The 13,268-nt window shown below is 38.6% G+C and overlaps 1 protein-coding gene across 3 annotated transcripts in view; it reads right to left on the minus strand.

Moving 5' to 3' along the window:
- The window catches only part of ATR (ATR checkpoint kinase), a 134,974-nt gene that overhangs the window by 106,309 nt on the left and 15,397 nt on the right, over positions 1-13,268 (minus strand). For all 3 annotated transcript variants that reach the window (XM_019656932.1, XM_019656933.1, XM_019656934.1), the window contains exons 7-14: positions 11,416-11,606; positions 10,788-10,940; positions 9,762-9,954; positions 9,280-9,542; positions 8,190-8,380; positions 8,007-8,107; positions 7,646-7,817; positions 6,673-6,843 (exon numbers count right to left, since the gene is read on the minus strand). In XM_019656932.1, the coding sequence (XP_019512477.1) occupies positions 6,673-6,843; positions 7,646-7,817; positions 8,007-8,107; positions 8,190-8,380; positions 9,280-9,542; positions 9,762-9,954; positions 10,788-10,940; positions 11,416-11,606 (1,435 nt within the window). The remainder of the gene's footprint in view (positions 1-6,672; positions 6,844-7,645; positions 7,818-8,006; positions 8,108-8,189; positions 8,381-9,279; positions 9,543-9,761; positions 9,955-10,787; positions 10,941-11,415; positions 11,607-13,268) is intronic.

Below are 13,268 nucleotides of genomic sequence, written 5' to 3' on the forward strand. Positions count from 1 at the left end.
ACTTGTGTTACACCTTTCAACTTAATATTAATCCTATAACACTTTTATACCATTATAAGGTAGTTTCTACAAAGTATTCATTATTATTATTTGAATATTTACATAACATTCTATGACCTAAAAAACAAATATTTAGTTTCTTCTCAGGGTTGTTTAGGTTTGCTACTTGAAAACGTGGCAGTAAACATCTGTGCTTTTTGGTTCCCAGAGAAGAATTACTGAATGTAAAGGTAAGTGTATCTTTGTAGTCCTTACATCCTTACTGTACACTATCATATTTCCTTCCAGGATTTGACCAATTTATAAGCAGTTTAAAGGAGGGAAAAATTCTGTATGAATCACTATTATAATTTATTAGCTAAGAGTAGTGATAAACTTTGCCTTTGGGAGAAGGTAACAAGAAGATAATCTACTCCGTTCATCTTTCAAATCTCAGCCCTAATGACTTTTCACAGGCTTCTGAAACCACTCCATACTTCCAGCTGTCACTTAAATTCACAGAAGACTATCTATATCTAGGGATTGAAATGATATTAGAATTGGCATTACCAATGGAACCAATCATAACACTAAAGACACAAGGGCTCAGTCAGAGTTCCAATCAGACGGCAGAGTAGGTCAACAATGTGTTCACCTCCTCCTATGACCACATCAAAATTATAGCTAAATTGTGTAACAATCAACCTAGAGAACCATCAGAAGACTAGCTGAACAGAAGTCCTATGACTAGGGATATAGAGAAGAAGCCACGTCGAGACTGGTAAGAGGGGTGGAGATGTGAAACAGGCTGTCCCCACACGCACATGTGGTGTTTGAGAATTAGGAGTGATATCTCAGCTGCAGAGGTCCTCCCTGAGGAGCAAGCGGACCCAGCCCCACAAGGGACACCCCAGCCCAGAGCACCAGTGCCAAAAAGAGCCACCGCTACATCTGGCTATCATGATGGGTGAGACGGAAGGCTGCTAGAAGCCCAGGCGTCCTCTCGCCCGATCAGACTCACTTGCTCCCAGGCACTCACCCTGGGCTCCAGCATAGGGACAGCACTTCAGAAGGTACCAGACATACAGGAAAAGACTGAGTTGTGTGGTTTCAGGACAAGGGCTAAAGAAACAGCAACGACTGCCCTTGTGTTGAGCCCTCCTCCCATGCAGTCAGTGGGAGGGCACCATTTTTACTGCCTTAAGCCCTCCCTCCACAAGGCCAAATCTATATCTGCATTGGCCTGGTGAAATCTGCTCTTTCCACCCTGATGACTCCCTGGAACCCCACCCCAACCCACCCAACTTGAGCACCATCACAGGCTCTTTCCGCAGCAGGCAATGGGCCTTGGCATGTACTGCAGTCTTTCTTTAAAAACTTTCAGTTCTTGAACTCTGACCCCTCCTCAGGGCTGGAGCTGTGGGCTAGCATGCATGCATTGTTCCTTTGAATGGAGAACGTCCTTATTCTGGCAGCGGTGGCAGGAGTGGTTGCAGGGCTCCTGGCTCTGTGGCTGTGGATCATGCTTCATTCCCAGGTCGTTATGCCCCAGGAGTCTCTCAGTCTCATGGCGGTGGCTGGGTCCGGCGGGCATACCACTGGGATCCTGAGGCTGCTTGGGCACTGGTCCAGTGCTTGCTGTCCTAGACATTACATCATTGCTGAAACTGATAAAATGAGTGCCCAGAAAATAAGTTCTTTTGAATTAAATTGGGCTGACAGAGACCCCGTCCTGGCTTGTCCACAGTGCTCACCACCTTGTACTCCACATGCCTATTTCCTCTGACTTACCAAGTGAAGCCAGATTTGATAAGAAAACTGGAACACAAGGAAGAAAAGTGACTTGGCTAAAGTCTGATGGCTACTAAGTGGCAGAGACAGGACTCACACCCAGGTAGCCTGAGACGCAGCATCCATACTCTAATCATTACACTATGCTACCCTTCTTCTCAAGACATAACTAATGAATTCAAGAATAAATTTCCTAATAAAGTCATATAATGGGACATAAAAAAAAAAAACCTCTCAATGGTCTACAGGCCCCAGGCAGGTGGTAACAGACCTCAGTGTGCCTGGGCCTTTTGCTGAGTGGACCCAGGCTCAGCAATGGTGTCATATCTGAATCTGCATTAACCTGATGAACACCACTCATCCCACCCGGATAACTCCTGGAGACCAAGCAGCACCCAACCCAAGGTTCTTTCAGCAGCTGAGCCTATGGGCATCAGGCATTATCAGGCCTCAGGGTAACCTGTGCTTTTTGCTGAGCTGTGACAGGCCCGGTAATGGTGGCATCCATATTTGATTCATGGCACAGCCTCTCCCATATGCCTCCAGGTCCAAACACAGATCACTTTGTATCTCATACCAGGTAGTCTCAGTCTGGATATAGGCAGCGGTTCACCTTGATCTGCACTAGAACAACCCCCTGCAAGAGTCCCCAGAACCAATACACCCAGTGGCTGGTTTCAAAACACAAAAGAGCACCACCAGACTAGCCTTTCAAGCAGCACACCCAAAGGGTGGTCTCAGCAAGCACCAGAGCCCACTGGGGCAATTCTTGCTCCATGGGGTCAGCCCCCACACAGGAGCTCATATGCAATGTCATGGCCAATCCTCACAGCCAGTCAGCCTATAGTGAATCCCACCCACTGATGTGGATTAAATGCTCATCTACAACACAAGGGCACACACAGCCCACACAAAAGACACACCTGGAACACCAGCTCAGGTGATAAGGGAGACTGCACCATTGAGCCCCACAGGACACATACTACTTAAGGCCACCCTGCCAAGACAGGGAGATGTACCAGATCTACCTAATATATAGAAACAAACACAGAAACGCAGACAAAATGAGGAGACAAAAAAACATGTCCCATGTGAAAGAACAGGAAAAAACTCCAGAAATATCACTAAAACAAAATGGAGGCAAGCAATCTACTAGACATAGAGTTCAAAATACTGATTATAAGGCTGCTCAAGGAACTTAGTGAGAACTTCAACAAAGAGATAGTGTACATAAAAAGGGATATAGAAACCAGGAAAATGAACCAGTCAGAAATGAAAAATAATTGAAATGAATGATACACTAGAAGTAATCAAGATAGCAGAAAACACCCAATCAGTACAACAACATAAGAGAATAAAAAAAAAAATAAGTATACTTTAAAGGACCTCAAACATAACAACATTCACATGATAAGGGTACCAGAAGGAGGAGAGAGAGGGCAAGGAATTGAAACCTATTTGAAGAATAACTGAAAACTTCCCTAACCTGGGGAAGGAAAGAGACATACAAGCCGAGGAAGCACAGAGAGTCACAAACAAAGGGGCCCACATCAAGATACATCATAATTATGACAAAGGTTAAAGACAAAGAATCTGAAAAGCAGCAAGAGGGCCGGCCAAGTGGCACGCTGGTTAAGAGCTGGCTTGGGATGCCAGAGGGCCCTGGTTCGGATCCCACATATGAGGGCCAGTGACACTGCCCTCCACAGCTAAGATGCTGAACAACAGCTCAACCTGGTGCCGGGCTGCCGTGAGTCGCCAGCAACGGCGTAGGCTGCAGCCCCTGCTGCAATGGGTTGCCATGGGCTACCATGTGTAGCCAGCAGCCAGCGTGAGCAGGCAGCAGCCAGCGTGAGTGGCCAGCAGCCACAGTGAGCGGCCGTCCAGAAGCCGACGACTGATCTGCCTCGCCCGGGAAGAGCGCAATGATGGTGCCAACTTGGGCCAGTGAAGCAACGTCCTCCACAACTAGACTGAAGAACAAAAGGACAGCAACTTGTCTATTTCCCTTTCCCCAATTCCCCAGCACTGTTCTCATCCCCCAATTCCCCAATAAAATAGCTTAAAAAAACAAGACTGTCAGCTAATTTCTCAATAGAAACTTTGTAGGCCAGAAGGAATTGGCACAAAATATTCAATGTAATGAAAAGCAAGGACCTACAACCAAGAGTACTCTACCCAGAAAGGCTATCATTTAAAAATAAAGGAGAAATGAAGAGCTTCCCAGGAAAAAAAAAAAGGAAAAGGAGTTTATCATCATCACCAAACCATCATTACAAGAAATGTTAAATGGACTTATTTATAAAGAGAAAAAAAAGATAAAAAATATAAACAATAAAATGATAATAACTACATACTTATCAATAATTACTTTTAATGTAAATAGATTAAATACTCCAATCTAAAGACTTAGGGTGGCTGAATATGAAAACAAGGCTCATACATATGCTGCCTACAAGAGACCCACTTCAGATTGAAAGAGACACACAGACTAAAAGTAAAAGGATGGAAAAAGATACTTCATGCAAGTGGAAAGAAACAAACAAAATAAGCTGTGGTAGCAATACTTATATCAGACAAAACAGACTTCCAAACAAAGGCTATAATAAGATACAAAAAAGGATATTTCATAATGATAAAAGGATCAATCAAACAAGAGGATACAATCTTTGTAAACATTTACGCACTCAACATAGGAGCACCTAAATATATAAAATAGATTTTGATGGACATAAAGGGAGATCAACAGTAAAACAGTCATAGTAGGGGAATTTAACACCTCATTCACATCAATGGATAGATCTTCCAGACAGAAAATCAACACAGAAACAGTTGCCTTAAACTACAAATTAAAACCAGATAGCTTTAATTGTTATTTTTAGAGCATTTCACCCTAAAGCAACAGAATGTACACTCTTTTCAAGTGCACAAGGAACATTTCTCAAAATAGATTACATGTTAGGCCACAAAACAAGTCTCAATAAATTAGGATTGAAATCATATCAATATCTTCTCCAACCACAATGGCAGAAAACTAAAAATCAATTACAAGAAAAAAACTGAAAAACACATAAACACATGAAGGCTAAATAACATGCTAGTAAACAGTGAATGGATTAACAATGAGATCAAGGAAGAACTCAAAAGATACCCTGAGACAAATTAAAATGAAAACACAATGCCCAAAATCTATGGGAAACAGCAAAAGCAGTTCTAAGAGGGAAATTCACAGTAATACAGGCCTACCTCAAGAAACAAGAAAAATCTCAAATAAACACTCTAACCTTACATCTAAAGGAAGTAGAAAAAGAACAACAAATAAATCCCAATGTGAGTAGAAGGAAGGAAAGAATAAAGATGGGAGCAGAAATAAATGAAACAGAGTCTAAAAGAACAATACAAAAAAATCAACAAAACCAAGAGCTGGTTCTTTGAAAAGATGAACAAAATTGAGAAACTTTTAATCAGATTCATCAAGAAAAAAAGAAACAGGACCCAAATAAATAAAATCAGAAATGAAAGAGAAGTGACAAATGACACCACAGAAATACAAAGTATTATAAGAAAATACTACAATTAATTATATGCCAAAAAAATTGGACAATCTGGAAGAAATGGATAAATTCCTAAAAACATACAATCTTCCAAGACTAAATTAGAAAAAAGAAAAAACAGAAAATCTGAACACATTGATTCCTATTAACAAAATCAAATCAGTAATCAACAAACTCCCAACAAACAAAAGTCCTAGGCTAGATGGCTTTACAGGTTAATTTTACCAGTCAAAGAAGAATTAAAACCTATGCTTCTCAAATTAGTCCAAAAAAATTCCAGAGGAGGGAAGGCTGCCAAGCTCATTTTATGAGGCCACCATTACCCTGATTCCAAAACTAGATGAACAGAGATGCTAAAATCCTCAACAAAATATTAGCAAACCGAATTCAGCAATACATTAAAAACATCATACACCACGATCAAGTGGGATTTATTCCTGGGATGCAAGACTGGTTCCGTATCTACCAGTCAATTAATGTGATATACCACATAAACAAAATAAAGTATAAAAACCACATGATCATATTAATAGATGCAGAAAAATGTCTGACAAAATCCAGCATCTATTTATGATAAAAAAATAAAAATAAAAAAACTCAGCACAGGCCAGCTGAGTGGTGCGTTGGTTAAGAGTTGGCTTGGGACGCCAACTCGTGAGCAGCAGGGCCCCGGTTTGGATCCCACATGAGGGCCAGTGACGCTGCGCCCTCTACAGCTAACATGGTGAACAACAGCTTGACCTGGAGCTGGGATGCTGTGAGTCGCCGGCAACGGAGTAGGCTGCAATGGGGCTGGCCGGCAGCTGGCGTGAGCTTTCGTGAGCTGCCGTGAGCGGCCAACAGCCAGTGTGAGCTGCCAAGAGCCGCCGTGAGCAGCCGTCCAGTGGCCGGCGACCCAACTGCCTCACCTGGGAAGAGTGCAATGATAATACCAACATGGGCCAATGAAGCAACATCCTCCACAACTAGATTGAAGAACAAAACGACAGCAACTTGTCTGTTCCCCTTCCCCCAATTCCCCAGCACTGTTCCTATCCCCCAATTCCCCAACAAAAATCTTTAAAAAAAAAAAGACTTCAGGGCTCAGTCAGCTAAATAAATTAGTATTAATTAGTATTAACCTTTCAAAATAGCTAACCATATAGAGCAATGACTCAAATCAACATGAATTTAAATTTTATAACACAGGTAACATTATCATATCAGTCAAAAGAAAACATGTAAATTTGAACATCTAGGGTCTATATTGCTCCTCAAGGTACTTGCCAGATTTTCTTTTAAAAAAATCTACAACACAAAATATTGAATTGAAAAACCTCAGTCAAGTTGACTATGCTATACCACTTACAGTAAGGAAACGGTTGAGATCAGGAAAGTCAAAAACATTGGCAATTTCAGACAAGGTATTTAAAGCCACTTCTCTCTGGTGAGCCACATCTTGTTTTCGCATCTCCGCACTGTGGCATGGAGTACTAGGAAGTGCTGTCATCTGACTGGAGTGGAGGGATTCCACCAAAAACTGGAGCAAAATGATTTGTTAATTTTCACACAAGGAAGAAAATTTAACTAATACTTTTGAAGGTGACATAAAGGACAGTATCAGATAGTATTCTAAACACACTACCTGAATTAGCACTCATTTAATTTTTACAACAACCTTAATGAAATGGTTTATGCATAATCTCCCTTTTACAGATAAACTAACCAGGCTTACTTAAGAAACTTGAATATCTTGTTTAGGATTATAAAACCAAGAGCAAAGCCAATATTTTAGCATATCCTAACATCAGCCATGAATTCAATTAACCTTTTTTAAAACAAAGTGCCTTAGCCATAATATCAAGGCATAAAAGAGTTTATCATCACTAAAAGAATGGTTAAAAAAGAAAGGCATCTCTGTTTAGATTAACAATAGAGGGTCACAATCCAACATATTATTATAAGATCATTTTCCCATCTCCATTTACAATCTACATCTTTAGTCCAAGATGCTAAAATATAAAACTGGCAAGATTTAGGTTCCCTAAATAAACTGAATACATCATTTTTATTTATTTTTATTTTTTTTTAAGCTGAGCCATCCTGCCACCTGTTGGCAGTTTAGCAGCTGCTCAGCTCAGGCCAGGAATTGAACCGCTGTTGCTCATAGCTCAAACTCTTGAGCGAGCTCTTAACCAACTGAGCCACTTGGCCGGCCCTGAATACATCATTTTTAAAAATATATCTTTTAAGGCAAGAAAAATAAAACATATATATGTTCTGTTTTTAACTCTTACAAAGTACTGCTATTTCCTATAGTCGAGGCCAATGCTGACTCTTACCTGACAGATGGGTTTCTTGTACTGGCTGAAGAAGTTTTGCAGCTTAACACTTTTGGCCGCAACCAGAGCTCGAATTTCTGTGTATGCTGCTCCAGAGACAGATGCTGACTTGGACAGTAAACAATGCAGTAAGTGCAAGAGCGCAAAAGGTACTAAATCTCCTTTTGCTGCCCTAAAATTTAAAAACAGAAAAAGTTATCATCAGTGTCTCAGAAATAAATGGAAATCCACATATAAAACCATGCTAATATCACATTTCTTTCTATAATATCTGTCATATCTCTCAGATCACCATTTCTAACACCAGGCAAATAAAAAAGGACAATGGCCAAAATAAGTATATCAATTATACCAAATATACCTTCCAATATCCCCTGTTGTAAGAATCAAGGTATCCTTCAACTCATTATTTCTTGAAATTTGAGCATGTGTATATGCTTCCTTCATTCTTAAGACAAAAAGCTAGAATAAAATTAATTAATTAGTTAAACTTTTAGAGACATGTTTATAAAATCACTAATGTTTAAAAATAAAAACTATCAACCTCTTTTATAAATCCATCTTCAGATTCCAAGGACTCCAATATATGCTTGATATTTCCGCTAAAAGCCACTCTAACATCCTTGTCTGGATCTTCCATTAAATTTAATAAAGTTCCAAGAACTGTTTTTACATCTGTTTCATCTTCTTTAAAATCAAGATGCTTACAAAGATGACATAGATTATCTATGAAAGCTAAAGGGAGAGAGCACATAATACCTAATTTAACACACTAAACGTCAAAGTTTTACTGTAAAAATGTTGTCAATAAATAATGTATTACATAGAATTCTAAGTTTCCTTATAATGCAGTATTTAGTATTTAATTCCAACATTTAGTAAATTTGTAGATCACATAGAATTGCGGAGGATTAAAATGAATACTTATAATTCTAAATTTACTTTATACTTAATAAGTTATAAATAACCTAAAATAAATTATAGAACTTTAAGTTGTAAAATGACTAGTCACTTAGATTTTGTATGTTACCAAGATAGACTTAAAAGCACATTTCACTAATTTGAAGAACTGTGAACTAAGGGCAATCTTAGCCTTACTATTAATCTTTCATTAAAAGATTTAGGAAGACCTAGAAACTACCTATCACATACTGTTTTGAAAACTTGAGAACAAATTACAACTTAAAACCCAAACAAGCCTAGTAATTGTGTAAAAATGTCATGGTCCCAACAAACCACTGGAAAGTGGTCAAGAAGATACAATCCACAGTCCTCAGCTGGGCAAAGTACCTAACTGAAGTTCTGAAGGTCTGAGGCAGTGGCAGGGACACAGTAAGAAGGTCCCTGGTATCAGTAAGGACACAGATCACTGAACCTCACAATATTGAATCAAAAAACAGGTGTACCCCATTATGCTGTCAAACCACAAGAGCGTTTAAAAAGTCCAAAAATTACTTCCCTTATTAGCTCTGGGGTACAGTCTAATACCAGACATCCCTTTTATCAATAATCATTACATAAGCATTGAATCTATCAAGCAAGTCTAATTTTTTAAGGCCTCAGGCTAATTCTGTCACTGATTTTTAAAACAGAGCTTCAGCAGGTTTTAAAATATTAAATAATAAATCACTCACCAAGTTTCACTGGACTAGATATTTTTTTTTTCAGTAAGAAAAGAAACGGCTTGCAAACAGAAGCTTTTAGTCGAGAAGATGAACATTCCTGTTGAGAAGTGACTTTTAGGCTCTTACAAAAGAGGTCCGTATGTCCATGCTCAGAAAAAGGTTCTGTTAAAGAACTTGTCAAATAAAACATGCCATGAAGCGTACAGACAAGTTGACCAAGTATAGAGGCAAATTCTTTCTTGACAATATCAGAATCATCTTTGACTTTATCTCTGGGGGAAAAAAGGTAATAAAACTTGCTTAATTTTGTGGTCTAAATAGTATTAGATAATTTGGGACAAAAATAGTGCTAAGACAAAGCCCAGGAGGAAAAAATTTAAAATCTAAAACTAAAAGCAATATTCATTCTATACACCCAGCATTTAACATCAATTTACATATATGATCTTCTCAATCAGGTTATATATTCAAATTAAAATATTCATACATACATAAGAATGGTGGGAACTCTGTTACAAGAATTCTGCTTCTCCAATAAGATAAAAAATCCATTAACACAGCTAGCTCGGATTACTTCATGGGAGCTCTGCAGGGCCCAGCTGTAAACTGCAGTTCTCCACTCAAGAAATATTCTTCTTGGAAACAGAGTCAAAAGAAACACACACCGTGACTGTGCCTGTGGTGCTGAAAAAGTAAATCTATTAAGATTTCTAAGTGTTAATTTTATATACATATACATACAAACACACACACACACATACATTCATTCTTTGTTGTAAAGTCAGATAACATCTAAATATACTGGAGATGCCAAAAAAAAGTAAACAAGTGGACACTTTGTCAACGTTGCTCAAGCAGTAGCTCACCGTAATACAAAGTGTCTGGACGCTGATGATAACCACTTTGAGCATGTTTTATAATTGCAGAAGTCAAATGTGACTTGTATTCATCTTTTGCTATCAGTATATATTGAGTAGTACAATTTTAATACAGTTTTCCTTTCTTAAAATGTGTATCCATTTCTTTGGGCTGTATATATAATTTAATTAAAAGCTCTTTCCAAAAATAAAACATAGACACTTAAAAAGGTCTATGCACATTACTACATAATCAGGAAAATGCAAATTGAAAATCACACCCATCAGATAACAAGAAAAAGTGGTTTTAGATAGTTACCTCCTTGACATTTGTGGGGTTTTTTTTTAGATAGCAGAAATTTTAAACTATGACAATGCTAAGTGTTGGTAAGAATGTGAAACAATGGGAACTCCCATATTCTGCTAACAGGAATGTAAATTAGAATGACATTTTTGGAGAATAATGTGGAAGAATAGAGTTCAGGATGTGCAAATCCTACAATTTTTAACTTTTTTACATGTCTAACTCCTTTTTAAACTATTAGAAATGTACTTTCTCTTTTAATTATTGAAAAAATAGAAACGGTAAGTGTTAAAGTCCCATCTAGAGATGAGTTAAAACAAAACAAACAACACACACAGAATTTTGTGACCACTTACAGAAGCTATCCAAAATCCTCTGGCTTAACGTTAGAAGATTAGTGGCAAATGTGGTCAATTTTAAAGAGTCATCATCAGAATGGGAATAAATCCATGGAAGTGAGAGCATTCCACATAAATCTTCCAGAATGTGATCTTCAAATGACGTTTTTACTACCGAAACACGTAACAGGTGATTAATTCTCTTTTCCTTAATCATATTTAACTGTGGTTTTTTCAATAAAAAATAGATGTTCTAAACATCAAGTGGAATTAGGCCTAAGATTCAATAAACAGGTGTTCTTAACATAGAGATGAAGTTCTGAGGTCTGTGAACCCCCCAAAATTAAATGTTACTTCATTAAAATATGCATCTATGCATTTTTAAGAATCATAGCATTCTTTAGATTCTCAAATAAAAAATTTTGAAGTTATAATTGCTATTGACTGAAAAAGAATAATAAATCAAAATATTACACATATTAATTTGGAACTTGGAAATTACTGACAAGCTTAACAGAACTGAAAGCAAGAAAACTTTTGGGTATTTCAAACACTTCTTTATTTAGGCCTTAGGCAAAAGAGAAAGCCTATTTCCATGCTGATTATCTTTAAAGGTTATTTTGATCTACTGCTTATTTATACTCACCTTGAATATAAATCAAAGCATCATATATTTTCATCACTTTATCAATAATTGCCTCTAGCTCAGATTTCTGAACAGATTCTAACAAACTCCTGCAGCTCTTAAGCACTTTTGTGTAAAAATCCAAAGACATCCAAGTTATCATTATTGAAGATTTCTTCTTACATGTCTGTTGACAGTCCTTGAAATTATGGCTGTAGTTAATACATATTTTTAAAGACAGAATTAAAATAATTTTGTTAGTCATACCTAATATTGTAGTAAGGCAAAAGAAATTGTGAATGTAAAACTAACCTATTAACTTTAAACCAATAAAAGTAAATATGCAAATCATTATATCAATATTATTTTAAATCTCTTTATGTCTGTCTAAATCATTCGTAGGATGTGATAATTCAAATTAATCTAGGATTAATTTTTCTTTTTTTTGGGTGGCGCTGCCCCAAAGAGCAAACAGGTTTGTTAGGGCCGCAGCCAAGCAATCAACAATTGGACTTGGCCACACGCTCCAGCTAGGATATTTAAATGTGGCATTACCAGGCTTAAAAATGTCAGACGAGGGCTGGCCAAGTGGCTTAACTGGTTAAGAGCTCGCTTGGGAGCGCCGGCTCTGAGCAGCAGGGCTACGGTTCGGATCCCACATTGAGGGCCAGTGACGCTTGCCCTCTACAGCTAAGATGATGAACAACAGCTCAACCTGGAGCTGGGCTGCTGAGAGTCGCTGGCGACAGCATAGGATGCAGCAGGGCTGCAGTGGGCTGCTATGAGCTGCGTGAGTGGCTGGCAGCCAGCGTGAGCCGCTGGTAGCTGGTGTGAGCTACCTGGAGCGCTGTGAGCGGCTGACCAATGACCAGCGACCAGTTGCCTCACCGGAAGACCACAGTGATCATGCCAACATGGGCCAGTGAAGCGACGTCCTCCACAACTAGACTGAAGAACAAAACAGCAATTTATCTACCTGTCTGTTCCCCTTCCCCGATTCCCCAACGCTGTTACCCTCCCCCTAATTCCGCAATAAAATCTTAAACAAACAAAAAAAAAAATGTCAGACGATATTCCTGCATAATTATTAACTGGCTTAGTAAATGCTTTCTTACTAATAGGACACGGGTAGACTTCAGCTTAACTAGTTACTCCTTCAAATTATCTCAAATTCCAAATTTAATGCAATGTGAATTAATATAGTTTCTTTAAAATCGCCTCCATAACTTTGTATTGGCTAGTTAAAAGAGTAAATCAGGAAATACAGAACAAATGATCACGTAAAAAATTAACAAGGAGTTATCAGTCTATAATGTGACACTAAAAATGAGACAAAATCTTCAGAGAGTGCTCACACTACTTGTGTCTTCTGATAAAATAGTTAACCTGTATTAAGAATACTGAACCAAAAATATACCGCTAACAAGTTCTAAATTCCTCTTTCTTTTCTATCAGAGAATGTTTTTGTTTGTTTTTTTCATGCAGGAGTCAAACCGGCAACCTTGCTGTTAAGAGCGCAAGCTCTATCCGCTGAACCATCCCAGGGGCAGCTCAGCTCAAAGTGCTGAGTTCAGTCCCAGCCGCGGGTGGGCATAGCCCACCATCCAATAGGCAATCTTGTCATTAGGAGCACGTGCTCTCACCAGCTGAGCCATCCTGCCACCTGTTGGCAGCTCAGTGGCAGCTCAGCTCGGGCGAAGCTCACTGGCCCATGTGGGAATCGAACCAGCAACCCTGTTGCTCAGAGCTTGTCCTCTTAAGCAAACTTTTTTTTTTTTTTAATTGGGGAATTGGGGGAAGGAGAACAGACAAGTTGCTGTCCTTTTGTTCTTCAGTCTAGTTGTGGAGGATGTTGCTTCACTGGCCCAAGTTGG

Source organism: Hipposideros armiger, unplaced genomic scaffold (genome assembly GCF_001890085.2).
Source record: "Hipposideros armiger isolate ML-2016 unplaced genomic scaffold, ASM189008v1 scaffold_270, whole genome shotgun sequence".
NCBI classification, from domain to species: Eukaryota; Metazoa; Chordata; class Mammalia; order Chiroptera; family Hipposideridae; genus Hipposideros; species Hipposideros armiger.